This window comes from Xiphias gladius, chromosome 17 (assembly GCF_016859285.1).
Source record: "Xiphias gladius isolate SHS-SW01 ecotype Sanya breed wild chromosome 17, ASM1685928v1, whole genome shotgun sequence".
Lineage (NCBI taxonomy): Eukaryota > Metazoa > Chordata > Actinopteri > Istiophoriformes > Xiphiidae > Xiphias > Xiphias gladius.
The window spans coordinates 811,126-827,500 of record NC_053416.1 but is presented as its reverse complement, the minus strand read 5'-3'; the positions used below and the strand labels follow the sequence as shown (position 1 = coordinate 827,500).

Here is a 16,375-nt window from a genome sequence, read left to right as displayed (position 1 = left end):
CTCTTGCCGTTTCCACTCAGGTTTCAATGATGTGCAGATTGAAAATGTGCTTCGGAACCAGTGGATGGAAACACGCCTAACGATATAAAGCACAGCAAAAACTCACACCGGGGAAGCTGCAACCAAAGAATAATTGAAAAATTACCGAGACAATTAAACGATTATCCAAAGTCTGTCGACCGACTGTTTCAGCTCCAGGTTTGTCAGAGTTGAATTTCTGTCTCCACAGATAGTTCCTCACTGTTGTCTCCTGTTTGAACTCACCAGAATAAACAAGTAGATATTTGTGGTGACAGAAAATAAATATAATTTTTTGTGAGTTGCAGGCTGCAGCTTCATCTTGTGCCGCGCCATCGTTACATAACATAAAATCTGGAAAACTAGCGCTTGTATCTGTCCATTCGTCTCCATTTATTATGTATGATAAGTTTTCTGACTGACAGCGTCTCTGCTGGCTTTTCTGCTTCGTCAGGGTGAGAGAAGGCACCATGTGTACCTCCATTTCTATTCCCTCGCTATGTCTCTCGCCCTCTCTCTCTCCTGGCTGCGTGTGCAGTGAATTGAAGTGCGAGAACGAGAAAAAGAAGAGAGAGAAACATTAACGGCAGGAGGAGACTCAGCAGGGGGATAAAGAGAGACAGAGAGAGCGAGCGAGCGAGGTAGAGAGACGTGAGAGAGAGGAGAGAGAGAGAGAGGGAGGCGGCAAGAGCGTGTAAAGGAGGGCGTCTGACGGAGATGGGAGTATTTATAGGTGGAGAGAAGAGGAGATAGAACGACGGAGAAGAGAGCGAGAGAGAGAGAGAGAGAGAGAGTGGAAAATCCAGACAATAAGAAGAAAAGGAAGACAAAGAGGAGGAGAGGGCGAGCGAGAGACCATGCTGAGGAGGAAGAGGAGCGTTTCGTTCGGAGGCTTCGGATGGTGAGAGCGTGTGGAGCGTGAATGTGTGTTTCATCCTTTGATTAATGGCTGAATGATCTCATCACCTCTCTTACTCACAGTTTCAGGGTTTTTGAGTTCATTTCTGAGCTGCACTGAAGTGACATCACGGTGACATCATGGTTGCATCAGGTGCCCCCCCCCCCGAGGAAGGGGGTTTTGAGCTTTTTGGTTTTCTGACCTGCTGTGGGTCAAGATGAGAGAAAATCGGAACATTTGCGTGGTCGAAGTTAAAATCTGACTCTGGTTTGGTTGAAAACTTTCCAGGCTTCGTCGCAGTGGATCTGTAGCGTTTCCACAGAGTTACTTCTTTGTCAGTGTGAGATACGTTTACTCTCTGTTGTCTGAGTCTCTGTTTCCAGTCCACTGACGGTGAACAAAAACCCTTTTTGCTGCTGCAGTTAATAAACAACTTTCTTTATTCTCAGGAATTCAGGGATTGCTGAGTTTTTTAAAACAAAAGGTCCTGCTTTCTGATTGGCTGCAGGTGTCTGTTAAGATCATTTATGTGGAAAATTTGAAATACTGTTCTTTTAAGAGTGAATTATAATGGATTCGCTTTCACTGTTGATTCTGCTCCTAGTCTTTGTCATTGCAACAGAAAGTCTTTGCCTTTTTCCAAAGAAAATCCATTAAATCTAGATGAGAAAATATCTGAAAAATGTCTAAGTCGCCTTTTACTCCAGGCTAGGGTTTGGTTCAGAGAGCCTGTTTAACTTTGGATCCGGTTCTTGTTAGCTGTTTGACATTTTGAATAAAACAGTTATTTGCCTTAGGCCTGCAACTAATGATTATTTTCATTACTGTTTATTTGTTTTGTCTGTAAAATGTCAGATAATAGTGAAAAATGCCTGCTATTAATCCCCACAGTCCAAGCTCACGTCTACACGTCTCATATTGTCTGACCAGCAGTGTAAAGACTCAACGAAAACCATCGATTTCTCACATTTTAGAAGCAAAGACCAGCAAATTTTGGCCATTTTAGCTTAAAAATGACTAAAGCTGTAATTTGATTATTAAAATAGTTGCAGATTATTTTTCTCTTGCCTGACTAATTGATAAATTGACTTTGATCGCTGCAGCGCTCGCTTTCTTGCCGAGAGTTGGATGGAAAAATGTATACCGCTCTCATGTTTAAACTGTAAATATGGCGGTATAGCCAATGGGTGACTGGCCTTTAGCATAGAGACTGGAAACGGAGGGCGAGAGCTAAGCTGGCTGAGTCCAAAGGTAACAACATCCACCTGCCAGCACCTGTAAAGCTCAGTGATTAACACGCTCTAAGGCCTTTAGTTGATTTCTCGTATCTCGTTTGGAGTTGGAGGCTGCCTAAAGGGCCATGGCAGGATTATTGATCACTACAAATAATCAATGAAGTAACCGCTGCTGTGCCATGTGAGTAAGTAACAGTCCCATTGTTGGTTTGGAGACGCCCGTAACAGTCCTGCTGCCGTGTCATGGCTGTAACTCAAAGGACATAATCCTACATACAAACAGTTGTGGGCATCAATCAGAACATCGGTCCTGACTTAAACCTCAGATTATTGACTGACATATGAACATAATGGGCACGTTTATCAATCAAACGTATCACAGTTTATACACATATACATACACAAACACAAATTTTTCTGGTTTTGGAGGGGTCTTTGCGCATGTGTCAAGTACTACGAGGCAAATTGTGGCTGTTACCCTCCCTCTAATGTTTATGGTACGACGTCGGAGCTGGAAAAGCCTGATGTTCAGACGATGCGGAGGAAGCCTGGCTAACCTGTACATTTACTGTGTTTACTGTATTTCATCCAGGAGTGGCTTTGTGGCCTCCTCTTATTTGGTGTGACAGAGTGAAAGCAGGGGTCTCACGTGAACTCCAGAGCAGGAAATAGCAATTTGTGCGGAGAAATCACGAAATCAAGACCTGAGATTATTACATTAAGGCACAAGTTAGTTTTTTTTTCTCCGTGACACCTGCCAGGTTCAGTATAAACCCAAGTGGTGGACAAGTTAAAATTTTGACCCGATGGTGGCGCTAAATGAAAATGACAGGATCACCAAAGTTGATACGGTTCATCCTGAGGGGAACACGGATGTCTCAACCACATTCCATCCCAATCCATCCAGTAGTCGTTGAGATGTTTCACTCCAAACAGCAAATTTCAGCCTTGTGGTGGCGCTAGAGGAGAAGTCGGAGGATCACCAAAGTGATTTGGATTCATCCTCTGGGGACCTCGAATGTCGCCCTAACTCTACTCTGAGCCCACAAAGTACCGGCCAACGTCCGGTTCAGTCGGATCCGAGCCTTTCTGAGTGTGTGAAGTGGGCCCTCTCAGACCAAGACTGTGTGTTAAGCTGCCGTTCTAAATACAGGTATATTAAGCTGCAGGTAACCATAGCAACAGCACTACCCAACAAACAACACTGCATCTGACCTGAAATTCAGCTCCAGCGATATTTATATGTTAAACCTTATTGTAATGACTCAGTGCTGTGAATTCCTCGCTCACGAGCGAGCAGCACGCAGGCTGGAGGTCAGAGGTCACAGCAGTCCGATGGTATCTCTGCTGATCATTGATCAGACGGTCAGATGAGGGGTTTTCTTTTTCTCCACAAAGCTCCGGTTCGCTTAGACGTCTGGATGAGGCACAGTTTTACATTTTGAGTCTGTATTTAAGTCTTTTTTGTACCTTTGTGGTGGTTTGATTGACTTTCCAACAAGAAATGTTACCAGTCACTTCACAGAGGTTCTGGTCCAGGGGCCCTGGGTCTGTAACAGGTTGGCCTGTTGTTCCATCCATGATAAGCCAACTACCTCTCACCTTCTGACTCTGGTGGTGGGGCGGGGGGGGGTCTCTCTGGCCCCACCCCTGACTGAGAGCTGTGAAGACGATAAAACTTGTCGCGCTTGTAGTTCATACGATTCATGGGTGTGAGCGTGTTAGCTTGTGGGTAGCGTTTAGCTCGCTGCTAAACTGTTGTAATTGTTGTAACTAAACTGCTAAAGATCAGAAGTTCTTCTTCTTCTGGTGTTTTGTGAGTTACCAAACAGCTTCAGGTGCATTACCACCTCCTCCTGGACCGGAAGAGGACTGACCCTCCCCTAATTAGTGTGATACTTAACTTATCTTTAAATACAACCAATATCTTTTAGAAATTGTGTTTATATTAAAGTAATTTGCAACAGCAAATAGTTTAGAAGGAAACGAACGTGCGACCGGATCACGTTTTCTGTTAAACCGAGGAAATGTTGATTTACGTATTTGGCAAATCACAAACACGTTGATACTGAACGTATCAGTAAAATGTTCAGCGTCTTTGGTTTTCACCAAAATCTCTGATCCTGCACCAAAACATCCAGCTGTAGTGAGTCCAGCATCGTTAAACTGGTTTATGGTTCTGGTTCAGGTTCGCAAAAGATCCCGGTCAGGATTGATACAGAAAAAGTTCACAACGACTTCAGACCCAACCTGTTTATTTACACCGAACCAGAACCACCATCTTTCCTGAACCTTAACCACAGACGGGACTCTGGATGTGGACCCGGTCTCCGGTGTCACGGTCGTCCATCCGCCACAACCACCTCCTGGAGACTCTGCTGCCTCTGGTAAAGCAGCCAGAGATGATGTTTCCTACAAAACGTGTCTGCTGGTTTAGTTTGGTCGTATAGAAACCTGTTTCTAGGAGACAGGGTTGTTAAATGACAAACAGAGACTGTGATGTCCTGTATTAAAACTGCATGTTGCCATCACACATAACGTAAATAATAATGCAAAAATACTAACACATAATTTTGGAAGCATGCTGTTTTGCTCTTTTAAAACAATTAAAACGTTTTCATCTTCCTCCTCATTTCGGTGATTTTTAACATGGCGGCTCTGTACAGATGCTTGTTAATTCAGAGGGTCTGGCGCCTTCAACCTGACGTTGACCGTTTTGGCGATACCTTAGAGATAATTTCAGATAAGAGACTCGGAAATATGTGGCCGGGATGTTGACGACTGGACAGGACGAAGAAAGAAACCAAACTGATTCAGAGAGGAATGTAAAGTAGCTGCTCTCTGTGTCGTTCTCGCCTCGGTAAATCTCAGTCTGCATTTGGCCTGTCAAAACTCCCTGTGACCAGAATACACAACTCTGTGTGTGTCTGTGCGTGTCTGTGTGTGTGTGTGTGTGTGTGTGTGTGTGTGTGTGTGTGTGTGTGTGTGTGTGTGTGTGTGTGTGTGTGTGTGTGTGTCTGTGTGTGTCTGTGTGTGTGTGTGCCTGTGTGTGCCTGTGTGTGTGTGTGCCTGTGTGTCTGTGTGTGTCTTAGTGTGTGTGTGCCTGTGTGTCTGTGTGTGTGTGGTGTGTGTCTGTGTGTATCTGTGTGTGTGTGTATGTTTGCGTGTGTCTGTGTGTCTGTGCCTGTGTGTGCCTGTGTGTGTGTGTGCCTGTGTGTCTGTGTGTGTCTTAGTGTGTGTGTGCCTGTGTGTGTGTGTGTGTGTGGGGGGGGGGGGGGGACTCTTACCCAAGCCTCCTTTTCAATCATTCACACTCTCCGTTTTCTTTTTCTAATCTGCCCCCCCCCCTCCTCCTCCTCCTCCTCCTCCTCTTCTTCCACATTTCCCTCTGTCCTTTCATACCTCCTTACCTCCTACCCTAGCTCCTTCTTATCGTATGTACATCCTTGTTTCCTTCTTTACCACCTACTCTCCTTCCAAATGTATTTGCTTCTATCACCCGTCTTTCTTTCTAAACATTATCCTCTCAAATGTTCTTCTGTTTCTTCTGTCACCCCTTCCTTCCTTCTATGCCTCCTTCTTTCCTTGTCTACCTCTATTCATTCTGTCCTTCATCCGTGCCTCCTCCTTTCCTTGGGTACATCCTTCTTTCTTTGCTTTCTTCTGTAACTCCTCTCCTCCTACACATCCTACTTCCCTTTTCTACATCTTGATTTCCCTCTATGCACCCTTCTTTCCTTCCATATCTTCTTCTCTCCTTCTGCGCATCCTGATCTCCTTCTGTAGCGCTTCCTTCTTTCCATCTGTACCTCCTTGTTTCCATCCTTCTTTCAGTGCCTCCTCCTCTCCCTCCCTCGGTATACCTTGTGCTGCTTCCTCGTCATCCCTCCGTCCTTCCAGCGTTTAGGCCGAGCCGACTAATACAGTTGCAGTATTTAATAATGAAGGAGAGGCTTTTGGGGCAGCTGCAGGAACGCCTTACGTTAAACCCCCCGACACCCCACCCGTCCCACTTCACCTCCGCCCTTCCCTCCTTCAGCAGCGCTGCTCCTTCTCAGTTTAATTCCACGATCTGCTGTTGAATTAAATCACAACAGAAAATGTTAACTCAGACACTCCTGACTTTATTCTCTAAAATTCTGCTCACATTGTTGTGAATGTTAATGTGAAGATTACAAGTATTCCTATGATTATTACAATAAAGTCTGTAGCCACAGTTATGAATGTATTTATTACTGATCCCATGCACTCGCCCTGACAGGGATAAATAAAGTGGTTTTATATTGAATTTCATTGAAATGAGGCACAGCAGTGAACAGAACTGATGGTTGTCTTATTGTTGCCAAAGGAAAATCACGTTGTTACCTAAATGAAAAGGCTTTATCCTGCCTGTGCGGAGGCCAGACTCAGCTTATCTGGCTGAGCAGAGTGTTAGCATATGAAAATGCAAATGTTCAATAACTCAGCTTCTTAGCATGTTCACATGCAGCTCAGCCTAAGTTCAGGCAGGCTACAGGAGCAGACTGGAATCAGCTGCGTCCTTCATTCTTCACCATCAGCTGCTTGGCTACCGGCTGACTAGCTACTGTATGTCCACCATTTGTTGTGTTCTGTATGTTCTCTGAACAGAACCGCTTCTCCTGCTTTCTGAGAGAGCAGAACCTTTTCCTCCAAATGTTTTGCAACTCTTCCACCCCAGTTAGTGAGGCTGAGTCCGCTCTGTCCCGGCGAGCCAACGGTGAGGGGCCGACCACCCCGGAGTCCTGCCCAAAGAGGGCCGATTCAGGTCCAGTGCAGGCTGGTTTACTGAGGAGGGCTGGTCAGCTGTGTGAAGCAGTTTGGAACTCTGACCCCACCACTGGACGCTGGTTAAACAGTTAACCGATGAGGGCTGCAGCTCACACTTATTTTTATTATCGATCAGTTTGCTGATTCCTTTTTTAATTAATCAATTCATCTTTTAGTCTATGACACATCAAAAAACTGTCAAGAAATTTCGCTGAGCTGAAGTTGACGTCTTCAAGCATCTTGTGTTGTTCAACCAAAAGTCCTGAATCCCCAAAAATTCAGTTTACAGTGATACCTGACAAAAAAAGCAGCAAATGTGATGATTATTTAATTGATTATCAAAATATGTTTCAGATCTGATACCAATGTATGAAATAACAGTGTTGAGGAGTCTGTGGTCCTGATGAACAGGCAGATGTTTTCAGAGAAACAGCTGTAAAAAGCCACCGCCCACTACCTGCTCGGCAGCAAACAGCAGACTGGCTCAGTCAGAGACCAGCTGGTGGACACGGTGGAGCATTGAGCAGCTGGGGAGCCAGATACTGAATCTCTGTACTGGAGACACAGAGATGAAAATAATTCTTCCTCTGGAACATCTGACTAAGTTCGGATCTGCGTTTGCTGTGGTGAAGCTCCGGTTAAATCCCTCGGGGTAGTGACAGGTAGAAACACGGTGGCGTGGTTTCAGTCTGCTGTACAACGCTCGGCCATCTTTGAGTAATCGTGTGGTTTCTGGGCGAACATCTAGAGTCTCCTCCAGTCAGCGTGTCTGTGTGTGTGTGTGTGTGTGTGTGTGTGTGTGTGTGTGTGTGTGCAGATTTAGCAGCATAAATGTGTTATTTATGACCTATGGGAGTTGAGTTTTCACAGAGTCATCATACATCCGGGCTCTTAACGTTAAGGTCGCTCACTCTCTCACTTTCCATTTGTACACTTTCTACATCACTCCTCTCCTCCATTCCTTTCCTGTTTATCTCCTTTCCTTTCTTTTATTTCCTCCATTTTCCTTTCCAGACCCTCGCGTTGCTTTAATGCAGGACTGTTTTCTGTCCGAGTGTCACATTCTGCCGTTTATTTAGCAGAGTTACAACATCAACATCAGCTGTAACATCAACCGGCGGCTCAGTTAGACATTTGGCTAAACGTTGACAGAAAGGACGACTTTTGAGTGTGGAGTGTGTCCTGCTTACACTACTTACGAGGACCGGTTTTAGACCCGTATAGGAGACTTTTGGACTTTCATAGGGTTCAGACCTGAAGTTTCCATCGGGATTGGAAGCTGATGTAATGACAACCACCTTTAAATGGACTCGCTGAAAACAGAGAGGGCGAGAACAAGAAAGACAGAGGAAGAGAGGGAGAAGTATAGAAAGTGTGCACACGTGGGAAGGAGAGAGGGAAGCGGCGTGGATATGGACAGAGAGAGGCCATTATTATCAGGTCGGGGTCAGGTGTGCTACGTATTCACCATGTTGTGAGGACAGAAACCTGCCCACATAGTGCGGACTTGGCTCGGTCCGGTCCTCACGGGAGGACGGGAGATTTTAAGTTCAAGGAAGCTGAGTTCAGGGTCAGAACTGCCGTATGATCAAGAACTGGGAGCCCAAACTGAACCGAAGGACATGGACTCAGAAAATGATTCTGCAGCTATGTTGCTAATTCATTGATCATTTCAGAAATTTTTTTAGGCAAAAATGCCCAAAAAAATTCACTGGTTGTGAATATTTGCTGTTTTTCTTTCTCTTCTGTGGTTGTCAACTGAATATCTTTGGGGTTTGGACTAAACGAGCAGTTGGAGACATCACCTTGGGCTCTGGGGAACTGTGATGCGCATTTTACACTATTTTCTGCCTTTTTATAGATAAAAAATAGTCCTCAGATAATTTGACGATGAAAATAATTGTTGCAGCTCTAGAAACATCTTGAAAACGTCTTAAAAAGCCTTGATCTCAAGTCTCCTCAAATAAAGGCCTTAGAAAGTCCTACAAGGTCAAGTGTTAGAAACAAAGGTGTTCAGTCTTGTCTGTTGCTGCTGTCGGCGGAAATGTTAGATGTGAAATGTTTCTGTAAGTGGCTGCGTCTGTCAGGAGACGCTCTCCGCCTCCGCGCTCCCACCGGTCTGGCCGTGACCGTCCGGTGGTCTGGAGGCCGTTCAACCCGCCATAGTGGAGTTTGAGTCAAGCAGGTGGAAGATCCTCAGCTCACGAAATTAATTAAACGGGATTTTATGCCACTTACCTGGGTCCTGTTTCGTATAAATGGTTACATATCATTAGGAATTATTCTTTCAAGTTCAAGGTTCAGCTTTATTGACATTATACAACGCATGACTGCACGATGACATGCAGTTGTAGCCCCCTCAGTGCTACACACACACAAATGTATGATCCAATATAGGATCAAACAGAATAGCAACAAAATACGGCAAAGTAACAAAAGTAGAACTAAAGAAAGAATTAAAAAAGGGAACACTGAAATTTTATTTCCAAAGAAGACATACCGTCACCAATACACACACAGATGTGCTATACGTATGTTCACTGCTGGGAAACGCCAAAAGAAAGGACTGACACGAGGTGATATAACAATAAATAATTCTAGGCCAATTGATCCTTACTGGTCGTCCATCAGACTTTCACCAGTAAGATGGTGAAACAGATATTAAATTTCATGTGGCATCAGAAAATAAACCTGTTTGTTAGTTTAATATTTATTTCATGTGTTTCTGTGATTTATTCCGTTGAGCTGTGGTGTTTTATAGCTGCTTTTACCCAGAAACGCACACTTCCTGTGTGTGTGTGTGTGTGTGTGTGTGTGTGTGTGTGTGTGTGTGTGTGTGTGTGTGATTTAATGGTGCTCTAGCACTTTAATAAATAGAGTTTTTATTGCTGTGAACCTCTGAGATCACACCTCTCCCCTTCACACACACACACACACACTGGTCTTACATTAGTTGTGAGGACACTCATTGACATAATGCATTCCCTAACCCTAATCCTGACCTAAACCTGGTTCTAACCCGAACCCTAAAACCAGGTCTTAACCCTCAAACGGCCCTTTGAAGGTGTGAGGACCGGACAAAATGTCCCCACAACGATGGTTTCAGACCAAAATTTGTCCACACAACCATAGAAAGACACGTGTACACACACACACACACAGGTTGCTAAGGCTAATAGAGTATGCAGCTGTGACTCTCCCTTCACGCCTCAGTAATGTCTAAATGTTCCTCTGTTATCAGTGCAATGTACAGTAAGTTAACAGCACGTCTCTCTCTCTCTCTGCAGGATTGATAAGTCGACCGTCAGCGCTCTGAGAGCTCGGTGAGTAACAACACGGACCCGATGTGAATCATACACAAGACGCCTTTGACGCGTTTCAGTGCCAGAAAGAAAACAAATGTTTAGAACATAATCAGAGAAGAGCAGAAACCATAATCAGCTGATAAGATCCGCGTTACCTGTAAAGCTGCAACAACCTGCAGCCATTTTCATAAGGTTCGGGTTTATTTTCATTCCACACCTGGACCTCAGCGCGTCGTAGAACAGACGTACAAACACCCCAGTCCGAGGGGGCCGATCGAGGTCTGGATGTAAACAAGGTCCAGTGGATTTTCTCCTCTTGTAGAAAAACTTCACATGTTGCTGGACGATTAAACAAAATTTACACGATCGAAGTCGCCAGCGATGACGCCGTCTGTCGTTCGGCGGTGCTGCTGTACAGCTCTCACGGGTAGACCGCCACAGTAACAGCAGGTGAACTCCCTCAGCGGATCGTAGGGCCGTCACTCCACCGTCCTCAACCTCACCAGCGGAGAACAGTGTTAGGACACAACCACAGCGTTCCTGCACCTTTCCACAGTCCACCGCCACGAGTCCCAGGCGACGACGACTCCCTGTGGTTTCAGCAGCGAGCGAGTCGGTCCAGCTCGGGGGCCGTGTCCTGGACGTGTGAAATGAAAATGCAGCAGTTCTTCGTTTCGTTCCACACTGGGTTGTCCATCGCGCTCACTCCACAAAGTACTCTCTTTGTTCTACAGTTGAAGACATGAAATAAAACGACGAAAGCAGTGAAATATTCTGTCCGGGACGACGACGACGACAACAAACATTTTTATTTCTAAGCAAAAATGCGAAAAAAGATGCGGTTGTATGTTCTCCAACGATACGATTTGTTGGTTTTCTCTCTTTGCTATCGCAGTAAACTGAATATTTTCGGATTTTGGACTACTGGTCGGACAAAACGAGACATTCGAAGACGTCAACAAGGACACGTTTTCACCATTTTCTGACATTTTATAGACCAAACGATTAATCAATTAATCGAGTCAGTCGCAGCCCTAGTTACACCGATCTAATGTGAGTGCAGCCTGGCTCTAAATCTAACCTCAAAAGAAAAATACATGAACCTCTGAAAATTTGAGCTGAAGCAATTCACTGATTAATCGATTGACAAAAAACTAATCTGCAACAATTTTGATAATTGATTTAAGTTGTAACCTTAAACCAAAAGGCTAAAATTTCACTGTGATGTTCTGATATATATGTCACAGCGATATAATATATGAGAATGTCCGTAGGATTTTGACCTTAGGTCGACAAAATACGCTATTTAAACATGTCAGTTTGAGCTTTGAGACATTATAATGTAATAATAATAATTTCACACGTTTCATTGACCAAACAATGAATCAATTAATTGAGAAATTAGTCACCAGATTAATCAGTAACGAAAGTCCTCAGTTCGCAGACTGATTATTGAGACAGTGTGTGTTAACCTTGAGAGGGACGGATACAGGCTGATGATGGTTTTTATTCAGTTCACGTGAAACCAAACTGGCGTCTCGGTGGTGACAGTAGATGGAGCATCTGTTTAAAACTCTGCTCCTCTGGCTCTGTCTGAAGTGGCTCTGACGGCAGACAGAGGTTTCTATTGTTCAGCTGCCTGATGGGATGCGGTCTTCGTGCTTTTCCTCCTGGTTTCCGCTCTGGTTGTCGGCAACACTGACGACATAAATACAAACCTCTGGGCTGTTTTCATGGCAGATAGTGGATTTAGGTTGTTTCTTGTGTTGATGCTTATTTACCAAAGTATGTGTGTCTGGGGCCGAGAGGTTTTCTAACCAATAAAGCAGAGAGATATGATGAGAAATGTCATTCAGATCATTGATTTATAGACACACACACACACACACAGCTATAGAGTCACTGAGTTAACTGTGGGTTACAACTTTAACCTTTATTAGTTCGCATATAGTCAAAATGTCCCATTAAAAGCTGCTGAACCAGCTGTGATCAGCTCCTGTTCTCAGTGTAGCCGTGGACATTCAGACAACTGCCACTGGGCCACTGTGATACTGAAGGAAACCTAAAAACATGAAGATTCTGAATGAAGTTCTGCAGCCTCTTTTTCCTCTGGTGGATTTCTGGACGTTTATTTGCGATGGACCTCGGAGATACCTAAATGGCTAAAAGTGCAGCCCACATCGAGAAACATTTTTCCCCCTAAAATCTGTGTCTGTTAGAGGTTGTGCCTTTGAGAGAAATAGCTTAAACACAAAATAGAGTTTATGGACGAAATCCTCGATACAGTTTGTGGATTTAGCGACCAGCTCGTACAGCGGAGAACAGGGGGGTTACTGCGTAGTTCTTCTTCTGAAAAACTGGGAACAGTTTGTCTAAACTCTGGATTTAAACACTGGTTCCACCCTGGACAAAAATGTTCTCATCCCGGGCAGAAAGTAATCACCCAGGCGATCGCGAAAATATGAGAAGCCTGAGTGTATGGAGAGCCAAGGTCTCACATGGTGCTAAAGTGAGACGTGAAATACGACGTGCAATAAGACCCAGGGTGTCTGACAGATTAATGTGTTTAAAGGTTTATCAGACACCAAAACAACAGCTTGTAATACTCAGACAGGCTTTTGAAGCTCTGGAGAGTTATCACAACGGTCATAAGGTGAACACTTGAAATACACCGTTCACGCCGCTGAGTAAGCAGCCAGGAATCTGTGCTCGCATGCATTTGATTGGCCAGTGCAGCTGGATGACGATGTGTCGCCGCACAAGTTGAGCCCGGTGCGGCTGGAGGTTTCAGCGGAGCCCCCCTGCATCGATGGCTCACAAAATGCAGCCCCCGCCCCCCATTCAAATGAATGAGAGGGCTGTGACTGGAGGAAAAGAAGCTGCAGGAGATTTTAATAAGAGATCAGGCCACTGTGTTGAACTTTACAGGAACTTTCCTTCAGTTAAAGGAGCGCGTCTCTTAAACTCTGCATCTGATCAAAAGGCCCGTTGATACCGGCTGGCAGGGAAGACAAGGCTGGTCTGAGTTGCTGAGTAATGAGACTCTTTGAAAGGAAAGCTGATATAAGATGACGCCAAACAGAAATTCAGCTTCAGGTCTGATCCTTTGCCGAAAGATTTTCCTTCATTGCACCGTGCCCCCTCCAGAGGGGGCACATGTAAGATAACCAAAGAAAAAAGGGGGAAAGTAAGTGGACAGCGAGAGTTTCTTCCCTCCACTGTCGTCTTTATTCTATGTGACTTCAGATATTGGTGCGACACTCCCGAGGATGAGTGTGGTGAAATGAGTTCAGTCAGGTCAGGTTGGACAGGTGATGCTGCCCCGCTGGTCTCTGGTGCCTCCGCTGCCTCACCTGGGCAGCAGCAGCAGCAGCAGCAGGTGAGTCCTCAGAGTTCGTTGTGGTTGTAGCATCGGGCAGCTGCTGTCCCCAAACAGCCTCGTCGTCGTTGAAGATTTTCACACTGTTTCTCAGTTGCTTGGGTGTCGCCACGGCTTCGCTCGCTACTGTCCTCCTCCGTTTCTATTGATTCGCTCAGTCTACTGATGGATCAATAGGGCAGCAACAGGTCAAGCTGATAGTAAATTTTAAGAGCGCCCTCCGGGGACAACAAAGTCATTTACTTCAAATGCTCTGTTGAGCTTACAACATGCGGTCCTTGAGCAGAGTATATTTCAAAAATTAGGGTGTGAGGAAGGGACATTTTGAAAGAAAAGCTAATGTTGGTTTGATGGACGATTTTGTTTTTCAGTGGTTTAAAGAAAAATTGGCGAATGAAATTTGGAATAAGCCAAAATTTAGAACAAATGTTTTAATTAAAACTGAGTTTAGTACTGAAGATTATATGAAATTTAATCTGCCTGGGAAGAAAAGATCTGTGCCTAACGGAGATATGGAAGGTTATTGTTGCATTTGGAAACGGGACGTTATGTTGATATCAAAGAACAGGATTTTGTTATTTATACGTCGTATTATTGTATGTCACGTAATCCCATGTGGGAAGGCCCATTTTAATGGTATGATGCAAAAATAAGCATTCATTCATTCATATAAACTAAAAACTTCAAACAGGTTATTACAGTTTGATTATTGAAATTTTGTCCCAATTTTGTGCAAAAGTTTGAATTTCGAAAAATGGCCGTATGCCATATAATTATAACTAATCCAGTCATACAAGGTTCAGGACTGTGACACCAGAGACCAGGTTCACATCTAGAGTCCCGTCTGTGGTTCAGGCAACAACAGCTCTCTGGTTTAGGTTTGAGAATGATGGTGGTTTAGGTTCAGTGTGTGTAAACAGGTTGTGTCTGAAGTCACTGTGAACTTTTCCTGTATTAAACCCGACCAGGATCTTTCCTGAACATTTTACCGCTACGTTCAGGATCCGTGTATTTCCTGATTACGTTCATGGAAAACCTGATCTGGTCTCAGTTACGTTTCCTACAAAATGTATTTGCGGTTGCAGTTCGGTTTTATAGAAGCTTAATTTCCAGGAGACACAAAGTTGGACACAGACACAGACACTGACACAGTATGAACTCGGTGATATAATCATGTAGCTTCTTCTCTTATAGTGACACATAGGTGATGTGATATACGGTGGATAGTAAGTCTGCTCTCTGCGTGTTTGTAAACATGTTGGCTACATGTGAAACATGTGACTGACATACATGTGTGTGTGTGTATGTGTGTGTGTGCCTGCGGGGAAGGTGACCTGTCTATCTGACAGAATATTCTGCTCTTTTCTCTCCAGCAGTTTTTCTTCTGATTCACACTTTACCATCAGTCCATCATATCTGTGTCTCTGTCCGTCTCTCTCCGTCTTTCTCTGTTTCTCGCGGGTAATTTTCAAATGGTTTGGACATTTCCCAAAGTCTTAGCACCAGACTAGTCTACAGTAACATGAGTCCAGTTGGTTCACTGACCACCACTTAGTCAGCAGAGACTCGATCATTTCCCCGGGTGAAAGCGTTAAATCCTACTGGATTTTTAACAGTAAACTCCTTAAAGACAGTACTTTCTGCCAGTGCTTTGAGCGCTGGCACAGACAAAACTGGTAATGGTTCATTGAAACTGTGGAGGGAGCTTGGTAAAGCACAAACTCGTGTTTATTGCCAGCAGTTCACCTCCCATTCCACTGCTAGGTTTAAGGCAGCAGTTCAGGAACTTGAAGCCAACATCAGAAGCATTGAAGAGGGGTTGCATAGAGACTCAGATCCCACTACAGGTCAACTGCTGCACGAGAAGAGGTTGGAGTTGAGCTCCTTCCTGCAGGAGCGACTGAAGGGAGCCCTCGTCAGGGATCGATGGTCTCTCCAGTGACTTTTAGAAGCATTTAACGATTGGACCTGATTTACATGGTGTTTTGTTGGAGTGTCTCAGAACAAGATCCCTCCCAGTCTCCTGTCAGCGAGTAGTGCTTTCCCTGGTACCCAAGAAAGGAGACCTGGCCCAACTTAAGAGCTGGGGGCCAGTTGCCCTCCTCTGTGCAGACTGTAAGGTGCTTTCCAGAGCCTTGTCAAACAGACTCAAGGACATCCTGGAAATAATTGTACACACAGACCAAACTTACTGTGTACCCGACAGGACAGTCATAGACAACATTCTTCTGATACGTTATTGATGTGTGTAAATACTATAATGTTAATTGTGGTATTGTCTCTTTGGACCAGGACAAAGCTTTTCATAGGGTTGATCACTCTTATTTGTTTTCTGCACTCAGGGCTTTTGGTATCAGTGATGGTTTTCTGGCTTGGGCTGGTGTATCGTATGATGGTGTTCAATTTCTAATGTTCTCAAAAGCGGACAGCAGACCTGAAGTGGAGGGTTGTACTAGGGGCAATAGCAACAAACGGATACAGAGCTGGGGGACGGGTGTGTCTTCTGTTCTCAGACTGAGACCCTAGTACATTTATTTGTTCAGTGTCCTCGGCTGTTCACGCTGTGGTTGAGGGTTTTGGGGAGAATTTTTGAATCTTTGGCCCCAAATACTGTGCAAAGAGAAGGACTGCATCAACACGGATGAACTTTTTATCTGGTTCTGCCAAGTTGGCCAGCTGGCTGACGCGCAGGAACCGGGTTCAGAGCACCGGCAGTGTGGAACCTGTGCCGGTTCTGCAGGGGCTGTTGAAG

At 44.7% G+C, this 16,375-nt stretch overlaps 1 protein-coding gene across 1 annotated transcript in view; it reads left to right on the top strand.

The window, feature by feature from the left end:
* The first annotated feature begins 872 nt into the window (after window positions 1-872).
* The window catches only part of LOC120802486 (rap1 GTPase-activating protein 2-like), a 46,103-nt gene continuing 30,600 nt past the window's right edge, over window positions 873-16,375 (top strand). Inside the window, exons 1-2 of the mRNA XM_040150363.1 lie at window positions 873-919; window positions 10,227-10,262. Of these exons, the coding sequence (XP_040006297.1) occupies window positions 876-919; window positions 10,227-10,262 (80 nt within the window). The 5' untranslated portion in view covers window positions 873-875. The remainder of the gene's footprint in view (window positions 920-10,226; window positions 10,263-16,375) is intronic.